At 48.4% G+C, this 18,899-nt stretch overlaps 1 protein-coding gene across 2 annotated transcripts in view; it reads left to right on the top strand.

Annotated features, from left to right (window-relative positions):
- The window catches only part of LOC147997877 (disks large homolog 5-like), a 42,619-nt gene extending 40,616 nt beyond the window's left edge, over window positions 1-2,003 (top strand). Inside the window, exons 5-7 of one of the 2 annotated variants that reach the window (XM_087601464.1) lie at window positions 627-793; window positions 1,514-1,619; window positions 1,735-2,003. In XM_087601464.1, coding sequence (XP_087457590.1) covers window positions 627-793; window positions 1,514-1,578 — 232 coding nt within the window. In that variant the 3' untranslated portion in view covers window positions 1,579-1,619; window positions 1,735-2,003. The remainder of the gene's footprint in view (window positions 1-626; window positions 794-1,513; window positions 1,620-1,734) is intronic. The other variant, XM_087601465.1, reaches the window with a different exon arrangement.
- Window positions 2,004-18,899: the final 16,896 nt, after the last annotated feature.

Here is an 18,899-nt window from a genome sequence, read left to right as displayed (position 1 = left end):
CTGGTCAGAAAGGCTATCACTTATGGAATGGCCATTTCTGACTTTCTTTGTTCTGGATTGGACGGTCTTCAGCTCTGGTTCTATCTCTTGTGCTGTTTACACATCAGTGTGCCAGGGTCATTAGGACTCAGTTTTCAGTTCCATAAAAGACTGTTCCTCATCCCAGGATTGTCTAGGCATCTTCAGAAGGCTCTAGAGAGAACAGTACTGATTGAAGTCAGCAGAAGGTTATTAGGCTGACCTGGACCTCTGGAGTCATACCAGGTTTTACAACACTCAGTGGGTGGACCAAATGGTTAGCATGACCTTCTCTTGGTTCTACTGACCTCCTTTGAGGGTGTTGGCCCAGTACTAATTGATGTTGGCCCCATGCATTGGGCTTTCATGGATAGTTGTAGATCCATGTTCTTTCTCAGAGGTGTGGACACTAATTGGTGTCAGGCCAAGCAAACAATTTATTCTTCCCTGAATTAACTGTTTATGGTTTGTGCAGCAGCCTTATATGTATCAAGATGCATTTTATTAAGTCTTCATGGGTATCTGGGACCTGGTAGAGTTAGTGGGACTTGGGAGTAGGAATGGGAGAAAGGGCCAGCATGATCTTACTATGCAGACTGTATTTCCAGAAACCTGCTCAGCCAGCTCCTGATGGAGAACACATGTAGGAAGAAGTTGGTCCCACTGAAGCAGGAGAGCAAGGAGGTACATCTTGATTGTGCACTGAACCAGAAATATTTGGTTGACTTCAACAAGAAAGATAAAGACCATCAACGGCCAGAACCAGCATTATCAGGTAGGGACGAGCAGCTGTGTTAGCTTAACAATATCTGATAAAATTTGCCAATTTGATACATCTTTGCTTTTTCCTACCACTTTACTAATTTACACTCACAAACAGCCAACCACCTCATGTAATGGAATTGTTCATTGCTCTGCCTATGCACAAGTATTCTAGGAAGTTAACCACTTTTCAGAAACTGAATTATTGATCAAGCATATTTTGCTGCTCTTTTTGAAGCTGCAATCTAGAAATGGTGAGAGATGAATAACATACCTCATTATTGCATATCCACGTGATAGATTGGATGCTCTGTAGAGTTTTGAAAAATTTCTTGGTTCTTTGACAAATGACACTCTGTGGTCATGTGACCTCTTGTGTAGGAAGCACCTTTGGGATAAGAACCAAGTGCAAATGTCAAATTAGTACTTGTCATTAGCTTTAACCTTGGTGACATATGGACATCTCCTTTCTTCCTGCAACCAGATGAGGTCTCTTGCCATTGACCTGTTCTTGGTTTGCACTGGTATAAGTCTGGGTCCCATATTGGCAGCCCACATTACTGTGAGGCTCTCTGGAGATTTTGCCCTGCCCACAGAGTTAGCAACAATGATATCACTTAAAATGTCCATGTCGACTGTCCAATAGAACTGAGGTGGTAGAAGGCAGCCTTCCGACAGCTGCCTTGCATTTCCCCACCAGATCAGTGTCTGAAAAACTGCCTTCCTCTCCCAGGTCTCAGAAAGTGCAAGAGAGCTGGAATTGGACACACCCCAGTAAGAGAGCTTCCTGAAGAATAAGTTGCTTTCTCAGGAGTCCCTGATGACCAACATCCTGAATGGTAACAACATTTTTTGGATGAGTATTCATCCTCTGAGTTAATTTGTCATTTCTTAGAGACCCTAAATTTATATACCAAGCCAGCCTGACTGATTGAGGTCTTACTTTCTTCTCAGAAAACAGCACTTGAGAGACAACTTGGGGGACCACCTTTCATTATGTGTGCTAGAGGAGAAACAGCAATACGTCTGTGCTTCTAAATGTTCGTTAAGAATATGCTTTTAGAAATATTTTTGTTATGATTTTAATTGAAGTTTTCTTTTTGTTGTTTCATATTTATATGTTCTTGTTACTATTTTTACTTTCAAATATTTTTAAATATTTTTATTCATTTTAATCCTGTTTTGTTGTAAAAATGTATTCTTTATGAATAAAAATTGAATTCAATCTCTTGACTCTTAAGACCATCATTCTTACTCAAGGGTTCTGTCCCTTCCTGTGGACCTAGAACTGACAGCTACACATGGATCTCTGCATGTTCCATGGATCCTGGGCTAATAAGTGAATTCAAAGTCACCAAGGGGAACCCAGTGTGACAGTGTCTTTTGTTTGGATAATGTGGCTGTGTCTCAGACACACACTTTGTGATGTAATCACTGACATGCTTTACCCAATTATTAGGGTCCATGTGCTTCTTCTGAGAGAGCAACAGATGCTCTAACCTGTGACTCATCACCACAGCTCCTGCAGGTGGCTTTTGTTATTCCACATGAGGTGCTGTGTTAGGTGGACAGGATCACCTACAATTAGAGAGATCTCAGGAGATGTGTACTCACAGGTAACTTACTGAGCTGTGCGTGCTCAACGTGTTAGGTTGTCAGGCATCCCTACAGGGCTCTGGTGTCCCTACTGCTCATTGTGGGTCAGGATCATCCTCCAGCATCACTTAGTGTCCATATTAGAGCAGATCTTTCACCTAATATCTATGATGACCATATGTATTATACACATCTGATAAAATACAGAATAGAAACTAGCTTCTTGTAGGCCAGATTGGCATAATCAGTTTTTTGATTGTTAGCAAGAAAATTATTTTAATCTAAGCAGTTTAGGAAGGAACCTCCAGAGCATCCATAGTGAATGTAGCCAGCAGCTGTGAACACAGGTTTCTTTTGGAGAGCAGGCCTGTGCAAGCCCAGAACCTAGGTGGGACAGTTCAAGCTACCCTTTTTCCATGGCCAATCTGGGATCGTATTGAGAATGTATTTTTTCTAGGTGACTGATTTCCAATTTGTGGAATTGATCTAACTTGCTGAGAGTGGAGGAGACTCAGAGAGTTAAAGTACAGAAGGACCAATCCAGTATGTCCACAAAAGCTTGCTGTCACCCCAGGGCTTTTAAAAGCTCAGCAGCTAGAGAAGCAATGTAGTATTTGGTTACTCTCATGCTTAGGTCTAGTCATTCATTATAAGCTGACCATGACACAAAAAGAGTCATCTGTGTCACAATAGAAGCTAGTTGTAACTAGATTCACACCACACTATCACATCACTACTGTGTTTGAGGTTCTCAGTTACTATCTAAGAACCTGGAAGAGGCCTGGGTCTTGCTACACAAACTCATGATTTATGTCTTCATGACACTGTGTGCTTTGTTCTGTTGATGATACCATTGGCATACAATACCTTGGATACTTTGTGCTGACATCTGTCACATGAGACAATAGTTCATGTCATCCTAACCTGAATAAACTGTCCTTAGAGTACAGTGTAGTGGGAGGGGCCTTCTTTTCCTGTGAGATAGCAAAACATTTCCAGTCTTCAGTCAAGTCTGTCAGCCATTGTCCAGTGCCTGCCTTGAGATGTCCACCTTTTCAGCTGAGAGTCTTCATCCAGGCTGCTCTGTAATTCTGTAGAAGATTAATAGGGTTCCAGCCCTAGGATTTAATTCAGTGTGACTGTACTTGCCGAACATGCTCAAAGCCCTGTGATCCACCCTAGCCCTCTGTGCTTTAGAGAAAGAAAATAAAGAACCACATTGCACTTGAAGTTTCTCCTCCAACAGAAGGAGATCCTGCACAGGGCCTTTAAGTAACTCTAAGCCCCAGCTTCCGCCCACAGCTCCCTCCATCAATTCCATGATTGGTGTGTTTTCACTACTACTCACTTTCTTCTGTGTGCAAAGAATGTGCACCATGTCAGTAAAGTGTGTGTATGTATGTGTGTGTTTGTGTGTGTGTGTGTGTGTTTGATACCTAGTGAAAACTGTCGAGATACATGCAGACTCATGCTACTACTGTCCCATGGCACCTTGCAGGGAACCCTGAAATGGTGGCTACTTTAATACTGTCTAACCCGGGTGTGCATGGTTTCTGTAAGGTCACCACTACAGAGAGCAGGAAAAGCTTCAGTAGTCACATGGATGTGATCAATCAGTGTTAGTCATGCCCTTCCAGCATGGTAGACTGCAGGTTGTCTGTCCCCATCACTTTGCTCTCTTGTGCCCAAACAATGCCAAGGTCAGGGCCATTGAGCCATGAGGCAGAGGCTCACCACCCTCAGTGCTGCCTACGACCATTAAGACTGTCTCTTTCGGGTGTGTGCTTGCTGGACACTCATGGATCCTGAGATCTCCGCAGCTGAGGTGAAACAGTACCGGAGCCATTGCAATGTGGGCACACATTTGGTTGTGGAGCTGGGCCACTCTTTGACTTTTGGTGAGTGGAGAGACAACTGTTGGCTGAGCCTTTGGTGAACCGGATGGCCCCTGGCCAAGTCAGCAGTCAGCAGTATCAAAGCTGAGCAACCAGTGTTTTATGTTCCATTTTGTCATCGCTGGTCAGTGTTCTGATGCCACAGCACATGGCTGGTCTCAGTCTCCCCATGTGGCCACAATCCCTAATTGACATTGCCTCCACTTCCCAAGTGCCACTGGGATTTCTGTAGAACCCCTAAGGCAGCAGCAAGCAGGAGCTCCTGGCTATTCCCTCCCTGCTCTCTGGATCTGCAAGTCGTTCTGTGTACATATGGCTATGTCCTCATATACTCTTGGTGCCATGATACCTTAATAAACACTTGAATCACGCCCTTTCTTACAGAGACCCCATAATGGCCAGTTTTCAACTGCTACCTGACGCCATCTATAATCGCCTGGGAAATGAGGGACAGTCTGGATCAGACTGGCCTTTGAGCATGACTATTCGTGACAGTCTTAGTTGCTGTGGGAGATGCCAGACAGCCTCTTTTCTGATCCTAGAGTCCCTATACCCAGCTACTTGTCCCCTCTACAGCCAGACCCTACTTCTGCTCCTAGGCACTGTCTTGGACTTCCTTCCCTCAGGTGGCTTCTCTCCTTTGGTTGCTACAGAAACCTGTTATGAGGAAAGGAACAGGGAGTTAAGAGTTCAAAGCCATCTTCCCATTGATGTTCTTTCTCAGAGGTCAGTGGGACACTTAAAGAGTTTTGTGTATACATTTTATTAAGCAAGGGACAATCATGCATCAGACACAGGAAACTAACAGGACATCTACCGGACCTCCTTCAACACCTGGGCATCTCTTCTGGCCTGTGCTTCTGTGTGCTGAAACCTGGGGATCACCTTCCTGTGGTGTTTCCCAGGATGACTATGCACATTACTACACTGGCGTAAATCCTCAAAACTCACAAGCAGCAACAGGACTGCCACAGGAACGGTTCTACATCAACAGATACCACAGACCAGCAAGCAGAAGCATGGGAGGGTGGTGCTGTGGTTCACACACTTCTCTTTCATCACTAGGGCAGGTGACCCGCTGGAGAAAACAAGGAGGCAGCAGGATGGAAGAGGAAAACTAAAACCCAGTCCTTGCATGAAACACCCAAGCACATTTAGACTAGAAGAGAGAAGTTTGCCAAGAATGAGGGCCACTTTGGACATCCATCATCAATAGCCCTGGCTGTCTAGGCCAGCATCAGATCCAGCAGTCTCCAGGCAGGTGTCAGCCAGGCCCTTAAGGGCACTAAGAGCATTAACCATGAAAAATAGAACAAGATCTCTGCCTCTTGCCTGCCTGACAGCCAAGCATGTGTATTCCCTGGCTATGCTCACGCTGGGACCCCTGCTAGATATTAAGATATAGAGACCTGATAGTTGATTAGGACCCTGTTCAAAAAGGAAGACACCAGATATTTCCCTCTGGCATCCATATGTGCATGCATGGTTGTACAAGCTGGTAGAATCTCTCTCTCTCTCTCTCTCTCTCTCTCTCTCTCTCTCTCTCTCTCTCTCTCTCTCTCAAAGTTTTGAAGCACAGCAGAAGAATCTCTGGGACTCTAAGCCTGAGCAACCTCATCTGTGAACCACAGCTTCTGTGTGAGAGCTCCTTTGTGTGAGAGGCGTAGGGTGACTGAGGAAGGTTGCTGGTGTCCATCCCTGGCCTGCATGTGCATGCATACAGACACATGGACACATGCACACCCTGAGTTCCCCTCATCCAATCCTGAAATCTGAAAGCACTGAATTTCAAATCCAGGCGTTCTCCTAACCTACACCTTCCCTCAGGAATAGGAGATGAGGCCTTGCAAGAATCCTCAACCAGTGAGTCTGGCCCAGACCTTCTGAGATCCATTCTGACCCAGGAGGAAACAGCAGGTGTTATCAGGACAACACAGAAACTCAAAACTCCAGCCTGATGCAGGGACCCTCTGCTGGGTTAGGAGAAGACTCAGCATCATGGTTCCTGAATGAAAACATCACGTATGAACACACGGGGTCGCTGTGCCTATGCCTTCAAGGCATCTTCAGCAGCAGCTTAAATGGAGTAGGGATGACTATGGATTTCTGCCTGCAGGGTGATGTGAGAATCCTTTTGCTAAGGCTTGATCGCTAGATGTTGCCACAGAAACCCTTGAACTCTTCTTGGAGTACAGTCCAGGCAGAGGCTGAACACAAAACATTCTGATTATGAACTGAGTTTAACAGATAATCTGGAACCTGAAGGCCACAGGCCCAAAGGTCTGCACTGCAGGGGTGAGGTGTCACTGCAGGGATGACCACACACTGCAGGGGTAAGGTGAGACTGCAGGGATAACCACACAGTGCAGGGGTGAGGCGTCACTCAGGGGATGACCACACACTGCAGGGATGAGGTGTCACTGCAGGAATGACCACACACTGCAGGCTTGAGGTATCACCGCAAGGATGACCACACACTGCAGGGGTGAGGAGTCACCGCAGGGATGACCACACACTGCAGGGGTAAGGTGTCACCTCAGGGATTACCACACACTGCAGGGGTGAGGTGTCACTGCAGTGATGACCACACACTTCAGGGGTGAGGTGTCCCTGCAGGGATGACCACACACTGCAGGGGTGAGGTGTCACTGCAGTGATGACCACACACTGCAGGGGTGAGGTGTCACTGCAGGGATGACCACACACTGCAGGGGTGAGGTGTCACTGCAGGAATGACCACACACTGCAGGGGTGAGGTGTCACTGCAGTGATGACCACACACTTCAGGGGTGAGGTGTCCCTGCAGGGATGACCACACACTGCAGGGGTGAGGTGTCACTGCAGGGATGACCACACACTGCAGGGGTGAGGTGTCACTGCAGGAATGACCACACACTGCAGGGGTGAGGTGTCACTGCAGGGATGACCACACTCTGCAGGGGTGGGGCATCACTGAGGGGATGACCACACACTGCATGGGTGAGGTGTCACCTCAGGGATGACCACACACTGCAGGGGTGAGGTGTCCCTGCAGTGATGACCACACACTTCAGGGGTGAGGTGTCCCTGCAGGGATGACCACACACTGCAGGGGTGAGGTGTCACTGCAGTGATGACCACACACTGCAGGGGTGAGGTGTCACTGCAGGGATGACCTCACACTGCAGGGGTGAGGGGTCACTGCAGGGATGACCACACACTGCAGGGGTGAAGTGTGACTGCAGGGATGACAACACAGTGCAGGGGTGAGGTGTCACTGCCGGGATGATCACACACTGCAGGGATGAGGTGTCACCGCAGGGATAACCACACACTGCAGGGGTGAAGAGTCACTGCCGGGATGATCACACACTGCAGGGATGAGTTGTCACCGCAGGGATAACCACACACTGCAGGGGTGAGGAGTCACTGCGGGGATGACCACACACTGCAGGGGTGGGGCATCACTGCGGGGATGACCACACACTGCAGGGGTGGGGCGTCACCACAGGGATGACCACACACTGCAGGGGTGAGGCATCACTGCGGGGATGACCACACACTGCAGGGGTGAGTTGTCACCACAGGGATGACCACACACTGCAGGGGTGAGTTGTCACTGCAGTGATGACCACACACTGCAGGGGTGAAGTGTGACTGCAGGGTTGACCACACACTGCAGGGGTGAGGTGTCACCGCAGGGATGACCACACACTGCAGGGGTGAGGTGTCACTGCAGGGATGACAACACACTGCAGGGGTGAGTTGTCACTGCGGGGATGACCACACACTGCAGGGGTGAGGCGTCACTGCAGGAATGACACCACCCTGCAGGGGTGAGGCGTCACTGCAGGAATGACCACACACTGCAGGGCTGAGGCGTCACTGCAGGGATGACCACATACTGCAGGGGTGGGGCATCACTGCGGGAATGACCACACACTGCAGGGGTGAGGTGTCACCGCAGGGATGACCACACACTGCAGGGGTGAGGTGTCACTGCAGTGATGACCACACACTGCAGTGGTGAGGTGTCCCTGCAGGGATGACCAGGAAGCTGACTCAGCTCCTCAGGGCTCTCCCTGTCCTGAATGTGCTTCCCTTCTAGGTGAGCACTGCAGCTCTCAGGGTGCTGGAGGCCTGTGTGGGCAGCAGTAGAAACTGCTAGCCTTGTTATTCACAGCTGAAACTATCACACAGGACATTCCAGAAGTGAACACCACCAAAGTGGGGCCTTTCACAGCATTCTGTGTAGGATGGCACAAAGCCCCATGACAATTTCACCTGTGATCCATACCAAATGTCTGCTGTCAGTGCCTGTCTCTTAGGAGCCACCTGGATGATCCAGGGGATGGTCCTGAAGAAAAGGCTTGGCAAAATTGAGGTCTCCAAAGCCAGAGGAGAAGTGAGGAGGTGCAGGGGCCGTAGACCATGGAGACTGATATATGCTGATGTTAGACTACCCAGACTCATCCCTGTGTCCAAGTCTGGATGTCACAGAGGCACCTGGCAAAGGTCCCAACAGGGTCCTTCAGGATTCAGCTGTCTCCCTACTTGCCCTCCACCTAACCCACTTCCTGTGGTTCTGGGAGTCAAGGACTTCATCACCTTTTTCGTTTTCTTGTCATATTGCAGGTACTGTGACTCGACCACTCTTCCTCGTGCAGGAGACACATCATTTGTCACAGAACAGGACTGCTGCACCAGGAAGACCCAGAGCATAACCAGGACGCTACAATGAAAACATGACTGGCCCTTCATGCTGAATGACAGGAAAAGCACCCAGCCTTCTCTTTGTTGCAGACTGGATTCCTCAGCATTCCTGTTATGAACAGGGCACTAGTACCCTTCACAGGATACTTAGTGTTTATAAGACATTTATAGAATTCATCTTGTATATAGGCCATTGGGCTAGGAGCCAGCATCAAGGCATCAAGTAGGAGGAAATACAGAAACATTCTAGGAAGGGACAGCCAGGGGCCAGTGGGATGGCTCAGTGATTGAGGACCAGAGTTCAGATCCCAGCACATGGATGTTCACAGTCATCTGCAGAATCAGATCTAGGGGGTCCCATGACCTCCCCAGCTCCCAAGCAGCTACACGTGTGCGTCTCAGACACTTCTCACTCACCGTGAAACAACCTAAGCCACAAAACATCCCACACCTTCTTGGATGGGCCCATCCCTGGGGGAGTCTTGTGTGTTCTGGGCTTCAACTCTAGGAAAACTTGGCCTTGTTTTGTAGGATGTCTTATTCCTTATTTCAGCAGAGAGAAAAAAAATCCAGTCCTGGAACCCTAGAGGACACTGCCATGATGTCACTGCTGTGCTGGCATAGGCTTAGAGATATCTCCATGATCCATCCGAGTCACCTAGAGCTCAGGGAATGATGGAAAAGTCCATGTGAGTTCGCCCAGAGCTTGCAACCATGAGAAGGCTTGGAAAACACAGGGCACATGTGGTGTTTGATCCTGGGTCAGTTCAACCCTGTTGAGCCTGCAGCTAAGACAAACAGTTACACTGGCCTGAGTGCACAGGCCAGATCTCAGAACCTGTTTGCCAACCACGGAACACTCTGGATTCCTCCTCTCAGCTGGACCTTGATCTGCTACACCTCATCCACCCAAGCTTCTCAAGAAATGAAGCTACCAGGTTAATACAACCACAAACTGAAGGCAGCAAGAGCCTTCAGCCGCCCTGTGGCAGTAAGGTCAGTCCATAGGTCTCCTGTCCCTGCACCGTCAGTACCTGTGAGAGCCATGGCCACCTATTCCCTTCTGAGGTGAGAACAATTATACCCACAACCTTGCTTTCAACAAATCCTGCCTTGGCCACTGGTGGGACCCTCATGAGACTCAATCTGATGCAGGCCTCCTCAGACACTTTGGCTTCCTTTCTGGCTGCTGGAGCTTGGCCCTCCGGCCTGGACTAATGTAGGATCAGCAAGATCCAACTCTGTCAGGTCTCAGCCATCCCACATTGGGGGCCCTGCTTCACTCCTAGGGTCATTCTTTTCCCACAACTCTCCACTCTCTCCCTCACCCCCAATTCCCCTCGCCTCCTAGGCCCAGCCCTTCAGTCTCTGATGGAGACTGTCCTGGAAGGACAGGAGCCCCTCCCCTGAGATACTCTCCTACCCCATGCTGCTGGGCTCTGACAACTCTGCCCTTGGGCTGACTCATCTCTACAGACACAGCCTGCTGCTCCCCTGCCCCTGCAACCCACTTCCTAGCTCTGCTTCACACAAACACTGTAAGATCTCTACACTTGATTCCTGTTCTGTTTTGCTCCCTCTCTGTCCTCCAGAAGCTCTGCTGCTCTCACCACAGTAGGACCCACCAAGACACTGCTCCTGACCCCAGCAGCCACCAGTAGTCCAGGTCATGGGGCTACTAACAGCTTTGGCCCAGGACACAGGGCTCCTTCCTTCTTCAGTATGAGTCCAGGCTGAGACCATCTGGCCTGCTGCTGGGTCCTTGAAACCCTCAGTCTCACAGCCTCTGGGCACTCTGAGCCCTATTCCTTATTGCTAACAGGTACCTGCCGAGTCAAGCAACATGGGCCTTACTGGCTTCCTGGTGTGCCATGATGCTTTCCCTGCCTGGTTGGGGCTGTCCGCATGCTAGGATTATGTCTGGAACTAGACCTGCAGGTAACACCTGATGGGTTGACCAGGCTGTCCTCCTACTCCTGTTCTCAGGAGATTCTCCTGACTAAGCCTCCCAAGTGCTGGGATGACAAGTATGTGCCACCATGCCAGCTAGGGGTCTTCAGGTGTGATGAAAGACTGGGATCTGTGGTTCTGGTTACTTCCAACAGTGGGGACACCAGTGTTCTGAGCATTCTGTCATCTAGGACTTATATTCCATGTACTTCACACGAACACTGGGAGACTTCTGCACTGGTTACCTGTTCTCTTTGAAACCTGTCTTAAGGTATCTGACAGTGGGAGTCTCCATGAAGTTTTTGTCACCCTGAGGATGTGGCTATATTAATAAGCTCAGGCAGCATGCAAACACAGCAGAGGTTACAAACAAGACTACCAGGCTGGGGCCACTAAGTGATAGAGTGCTCCTTTGGCATGGTGAGGGCCCAAGTTCTCTTGCAACCAACATCTGCTGGGGATGTACCTCAGTGATTAGGCACTTGCCTAGCGTATGTGAGGTCCTGGGCTCCATCCCTAGGACTAAACCCTCATCCCCTACCCTGAACGCACCAGGTCCAGGCATCACTGTCAATCCTGAGGTCTTGAGTTTGATCCTCAGGCCCTCTCTAATACAAAAAGAGAAAAAACTCCCTTGATTTGTGTTTGACCCCTACATATGTCATGCCCATCCCACTTCGAGTGTACAATTAAAGAAAGCACGAGTAAGTGGTTGAGAGGCACTCACTGCCCTTGCAGGAGACCCCAGTTTACTTCTCAGCACAAACTGCATGTGACTCAGCAGGTCTCAGGGTAGAACTGGATATGTGACCCTGTGCTAAAGCACTGTCCTGAGTGGGGACTGCAGCTTCTGAAGAGGAATGCAAGCCTGTCCTCCAGACCTCCACCTTCAAGTCCTGTCTTGATGCCCTGGCAAAAGAAACTCCTTCTCTCCAGAGGAGCACTGCACTCAAATGACACCTAAGTGATGAAAACTATCTGTCCCCAAAGGCATGCCACTGAGCAGAGATAGCTTCTGTCATGCACCTCTGCCCATCCCCAGTTCCTCATGTCAATAACTCAACCTTTCATGAAGTAGATGGCAATGCATGAGGTAGGATGATCAGTAGTTTACTTGCCAGTCTGGGCTCTATGAGATGCTCTCCCTGGAATCAGAGCCAGCAAGAAATTCAGCATGAAAGCTCTTTGTAAAGAAGCTCAATGACCCAGAGTAGAGCCTGGGACCCCGCACGGTAGGATAAAGTGACTCCCATGGATTTTCCTCTACCTTCAACACTCATGCTTTGGCATGCACACCCCTACAAGGAGATCAATACACATGGGATAAAAAATTAAACAGAAACATTACTGAAGACAATGCAGACAATGTATTAAAGGATCCCGGGAACACTCACTTAGCACTTTCCTTTCCTTTGTCTTGGGAACAGCAGAGACTGGAGACTTCCTGAAAGAGAGAGAGGAGAGATGCACTGTTCATTCAGCTGGAGAGCTGTGCAAAGACCAGAGCCACCCGCCTTTTTCTGACAGTGGGAGCTGGGCCCAAGTGTAGGCTGTTCCTACTAGAGGAACCACAGGAAGAGGACCACCTTCCTCAAACCTTCCTGGAAGTCAGAGCACTGGCTATGGACGTCCCTCAATCCTCAGATGACTCTCTTTCAGCGATGGCTCAGAGCCTCTTAGGACAGAGAGGGACCAGAGCTTCCCCCCAAAGCAAGATCCCTGTCTTATCTGACAGTTATGAGGGCTTAGGTATGGGACAGAGGATGTGACAAGGTTACATGTAGCACAGGGCTAGGTTAGTAAGGCAATCAAAAAGGAAAGAGACCTGGAACATTCCTCATCTGTTCTTTTTGCTCTGTTCGTAGAGATGAGGGGCAGTATGGGGTAGAGGACTAGGACACAGCACAGCCTTCTCTGCACATGGTTAGCTTTCTAGGCTGCCTGGTCACTGTGACCAGCAACTTTTCAACTGTGCCATTCTACTACCAAGGCTAACACAACTGGTGACCATGTAGCAATAGGACTGTACTGACTTAGCAACATTTGGAATCACACAATGATCATGTGTCACAGAAGAGTTTTTTTTTTTTAAGAAAAGGATTTTAAAAAACTATTAATTTTGTCCATCTGAGTATGCTGTCCCTGTTTTCAGACACAACAGTAAAGGGTAGTATATGAGTAGAAATGGTTATGAGACACAATGTGTGGTTCCTGGGAATTGAACTCAGATCCCCTGGAAGAGCAGTCAGTGGTCTTAACCACTGAGCCATCCCTCCAGCCCCAGTATATTGTATTTTCAATATTGTTTGTTTTTATTTCTTTTCTCACCTATGTCTGTATGGCGTTTCTGTGAGTACAGGTACTCATGTGCTTGTGTAAAGGTCAGGGACAACCTGAGCACAGGTCCTCACCTTCTACCTCTCGTCCATGGCTGTGTATGCTAGGCTAGCCCTTCCCCCTAATCCTAGAGACTGTCCACTTTAGGCTCCTGTCTCCCTGTGGGAAGGGCTGGATGACAGACTCTACTGCATCCAGGTTCATGTGGCTTCTAGGGACCTAAACTGTTGTTGGGTTTGTTCAGATGAAAATAAACACCATTTCACAGCCCTGGCTGGGCCAGGCAGCGCACGGGTCTTTGCTGCTCTTGCAGAAGACTTGAGTTCAGTCTCCAGCAACAGGGTCAGGTGGCTCACAACCACCTGAGACTCCAGGTCCAGGGACTTCCAAGCTCTTCTGGATAAACCTACATGGCAAAAGCAGGGCTGGGAGCTGGAGGCTTCTGGTGTTGGCTTCTCCCTGCAGTAGGGGGCAAAACGTGGGCATGTGAGGTAACATGGAACCCTGTAATTCTACAAAGTGCAGAAGCTCCTGATGTCCCTCATGGTGCCCCAGAGCCTGCTCACCACACATGGAGGCTTCAGTAACATGGCCTTTTCCTGACCTGTGTGCACTCTGCATCCTCACTCTCTACCCCCTGCTTTTCTGGGTTGGAAGTCTCAGGTGTAGGAGGCGCCTACCATAGGCTTCTTCCCTTAGCATTTCAGCATTTTACCCACTTGACCTTCACCAGGCATCCTTTGCTCTACACAGTTACCTCAGCCTGTGACCCTCATCCTCCAGACTCTAATGAAGCAAACACCCATGTGTGTGCAGCTCTCATAGTTAGCCAGGCTAAAGGGGAAGGCAGCAAATCCTTCATGAACTCTAGACTCCTGAGGCCTAGGAAAATGTCTATACCGGTGCTAAACTCATGCTGACCTGTAAGACTACATTTTTTTTTAAACAGAAGGATGTGTGGTGGTGGTGGCACAGGCCTTTGATCCTAACACTTGGAGGCAGAGGCAGACAGATTTCTGAATTCTAGGCCAGCTTCCTCTACAGAGCTAATTCCAGGTCAGCTACACAAAAAACAACACTGTCTCCAAGAGTAAAACAAAAAGAGAAAGAAAGAAAGAAAGAAAGAAAGAAAGAAAGAAAGAAAGAAAGAAAGAAAGAAAGAAAGAAAGGAAGAATGAAAGGAAGGAAGAAAGAAGTGAAAGAAAGAAAGGAAGGAAGGAAGGAAGGAAGGATTCATATTTTGTATACAATGAGATGCCTGCCTGTCTATACCTGAACCACCATGTTAACTATAACTCTTGTCACATCTGTATTAATTCAAATACTGAAGGCCAAATGGTTAAATCTTAATGACTATACAATTGGGGGGTGGTGCTGAAGAGATGGTTGGTTTAGTGGCTAAGAGCAGAAGACCAAGGTTCAGTTCCCAGTGGCCACATGGTGGCTCCTATTAACCTGTAATTGCAATTCTAGGGAATCAGTCTGGACTTCACGGGCACCACACATACCACATGGTGCACAAGCATTTATTAGGTGAAACACTCAGGCACATAAAATAAGTAAATAAAATATATGGTTAACAGACACTGTGATTCAGGAAGTTCTTAGTGACTTTGGTTATCATTTCTCTCTCCCAGAGACCTGTCTTCCTCATGGCTCAGCCTCCCTGGCTTCTAGGACATTCCCTAGCTCTGTGGAGCATGAAGTACTCAACACCATAAGCCAAGCATTGCAAAGCAAACTGCACCTTTACTACTACACCTTCACCATGACTGTGTCTAAAGGGAGAGACTTGGAATCCCACAGAGGCAAGGCCAAACCTGTTGGGCTATGTGAGCCCAGCCACTCAATAGTCAGATCTATTCCTGTCCTTGGCTATGGCATGAGGCTCTTAAGACAAATTAATTTGAAGGATCTCAACAGCTATGCTGTTAGACCTCTCATTGCTCTGCCCGACCTCCAAGCTTCGTTTTACTGGCTCAAATTCACACCCGAACTCCTCTCCTGCCTCAGCCACCATCAGCTCTTCTACTCCTCTCCACCTGTGCTCTGAATAATCCACACTAAGGTGGACGTTAACCTCTCCATGGACCTCCAGACGTATGCTTGTGATTACTCTTCATTGGCTGTTTTGTATAAGTGGGCGGGTTCTTCTAGTCTCATGCAGAACACTGCTCACACATTTTGGATCTTACAACACCCTCTTGATTGAGAATCCTGACTAATGACTGACTGAGCCTTCCATCCCTGAAGCCACCCTCTGTCTACCAGTCCAAGATGCGAATCCCTACTCTAACCCCAGGGTGTCCAGTTTCATCTCAGAAGCTAGACTCTGAACTGCCCAATATCTTTTGGATCTCTGCCTCTAATTCTCTGACAAATCGTTCCTATTTTTTTTTTCCGGAGCTGGGGACCGAACCCAGGGCCTTGTGCTTCCTAGGCAAGCGCTCTACCACTGAGCTAAATCCCCAACCCCCCCCCCCGTCCTCTTTTCTTTAAAAAAAAAAACACATTTTGTTGTTTATTTTTTGAGACAGGGTTTCTCTGTTCGGCCCTGGCAGTTCTGATATGCTCTCTGTAGACCAGACTTGTCAGGAAAACAGATATCTCCCTGCCTCGGCCTCTTAAGCACTGGGATTACTGGATTTTGCCCGAAAGTTTAATTAAAAATTATTTAGTGGCAGTGCATGTTGGCACATGCCTTTAATTCAATCCATTGGGAGGTAGAGGCATTGTGAGTTCCAGGACAGCCAGGGCTATATATTAACACCTTGTCTCAAAGAAAACAAGCCAAAAATGAAACAAAAATGTTGCAATATGGTCTTAGGTATGTAACTGAGTCTGTTCTTGAACTCTGAATCCTCCCACTTTCACTCAGGTGCTAATCAGCAGGCTTCTGTCTTGACTTTCACTGCGCACTCAGGGCTGCCATGACTGTTACCTCTCCCAGTGTTAACTCCTGACTCTCTCATCAGCATCATCACAAAACTCCTGTCAAGAATTAAGGAAACCTGAATTCTAAGGAGCTCCAGTATTTCCAAAGCTCACTCTAACACAGATGTATCCTATGCTGAAGTAAAATGGTGACAGCTGGAGGTCTTAATTCCAGGACTTGGGACAGAGGGGTTGGAGGATCTTGAATTCAGGGTTGCTTTTACCTTACAGTGTTGGTTAAAGCAGGTTTGTGCTGCTACAAGATACCCTGTCTAAAACTATACCAAACACACCTAAAATGAGACAGAGGAGTTTGAGTGGGCACAGATGGGAAAGCTGTGCACTTTGTGGCTAAGCCACCTGCTGCCAGCACCAAAGTCCATGCACAACCCCGATTCTGAGCTGCCTCTGGATCCTGCTCAGGAGAATGCACCAAAGTAGCTCAGATCCAGGGCTTTTGGTCTAAGAGGAATTCAGGTAGTCACACTTTGGATGCCAGTTCTCCAGCTCAACTGCCTGTCAGCACAGGATCTGGTCTTAGTCATGACTTGACACCCCTAAATTCCTCCCAGCTAGCTGTGCTCTGAACTCACCCTGTGCCCTGTTCTGATGAATCTGCCATTCTCCACGGGAGTAGCCTCAAGAAGTCCCTCTCATTTGAAGCACCACTCAGAGTGCACTAAACACTACTGGGGAGGGGCGTGGCCAGCAGAGCACCCAACCCTTTTAGCTGTAGAACATTTAGCTCTAGAGTGGGCACTGCTGTGCATTGTGGAACTTAAGCAGTATCCCAGCCTTGGCCTGGGAAGAGCCATTGACACCCACACTTTCTGGGGCGACATTGTCTCCTGAGGATAGAGTCAGGCTAGGAGCAGCAACTGATGTTCACGAGAGACAAACTTTCTTCACCTCCTGCCCATGCTGGCCCTAGGATCTGGGCTTTTTTGGTGACATGAGTGCTGAGCCTCCCAGGTAGATGGGTTTTCAGGGGTCAGGTGGTGATTGTCACCAAAGATATCCATAAGGATAAGTCATACTCTACTAATTCCCATATTAGATTCCTTCTCACAGGTCACAGAGGCCATAGTGGGTCCTAAATGTGGAGTCAGGTTCCTGTGCACTTTTGAGGAGACTGGTCAGATGTTTAGGCTTCGTGATATTTTGTTGGCATTATTTTGGGGGGATTTTATTTTTACTGTTGGGGCCAAACCTGGGGCTGCCATGTGGAGGGAAAAGGCTTTGCCATAGCTGTAGATCATCCCTAATTATAAACTCCTGAATTCTCCCAATCCTGGAACTATCTAGGTCCCTCACATGATGCAACCTTTGGGGCATTCCTCACATAGAATCATGGGGTGGACTGCATCCCAAAGAGAGACAGTGGGAAATGTTCCCCAGTGTCTCCCTGTGGCTGTGACGATGGGAGTGCTGACCAGTGGATGGCAGGCCCCATGTGAAAGCCTTTTGGTTTCCACTTGAGTGGAATCTTCACCATGCCTTTTTTTTTTCTTGAAACACATGTTGCCTTGGAACTTACAGTCTTCCATCACCCTGACTCAGTTTCCCATGACTGGGATCATAGGCTTAAATTACTATGCCCATTTTTCTTTTTTGTATTTATAAATCTGCTAAAAAGCCAAAGGATCCAGAATGTATAATGGTGCAGTCCAAGGCATTTCCAACAGGGGATTCTTGACCTAGGAGTATCCAGACCAGTGTTTATTGTGTGGCTACTTCATTCCCATAACAGCTTATATTTGACAAAGAATTCCAAGTTGTGATATCACTGGGCAGCAGGCGATATCCCACACAGCAGGACTGACTCAGGTTGTAATTAAGGCTGGAGAAACGTACTAGGACCCTGGTAATCCTACCATCCTGGGGCCTTTAGATAGCCTTAATCTGATCTTCCCCCCTGTGCTATGAATCAATTGCTCTTGAAGGTAGATTTGAATTTACAATCACTGTGAGGCAGGAGAATTAGGACCCTACGGTCACTCTGGGCTCCATAGGAAGAGCCTGTTTCAATAGTAAAAGAGGTCACCTGTGAGTTCTTACTGTCTTCCCTGAGGCCTTACTGCTGGAGTTAGACTAGCTGTCTCACCAATTGAAGTAGAGGGCAGAATGCTGGTGACTTCTATAGTGAGGACTAGTGACAGATGGTCTATGGAAATTCTAGAAAGGTCTACAAGTATTTATGTCCTGTGCATGGGAACTGCTGGCTTCCCTGTGTCCTTTGCCTTTATTTTGCAGTCCATGGGGCACCTGGAAATGTCCCCAAACCAGGCTGTACACAGGGCCTGTCCCGTGACTCTCACTTGCACTCGGAGCCTGCCTGATAGTCATAGGTCTGACAGAGCCCTGACACCTGCAGAGACCACTATAAAGGACCCTGCAATCCCCATACTGCCCATCAGTGTCTATAATGTCCCTATACGACACTGAGACGGTCTAAGCTCCTTCCAATCTTTATGCTGCATCAGAATCTGACCATTGCTACTTTTGCTCCTCTCATACCCACACTAGAAGCCCTGTACCCACACTAGTCCCAGCTGGCCTGTTGCCTACTGACATCTCATGGACTCTGCCCCAATATTCCCTCTTTGCCTGGGTCCCTGCAACTGTGTCCAGTTCTGGCTGCTTCCCTGCATCCCCACTTCCATTTTCCAAATGGCCACATTGACACATGGGTTTCTGGGTCTCCCACTCCTCCGA

Source organism: Rattus norvegicus, unplaced genomic scaffold (assembly GCF_021556685.1).
Source record: "Rattus norvegicus strain SHRSP/BbbUtx unplaced genomic scaffold, alternate assembly SHRSP_T2T haplotype2-0000026, whole genome shotgun sequence".
NCBI lineage: Eukaryota > Metazoa > Chordata > Mammalia > Rodentia > Muridae > Rattus > Rattus norvegicus.
This window is presented reverse-complemented; position numbering and strand designations above follow the sequence as displayed.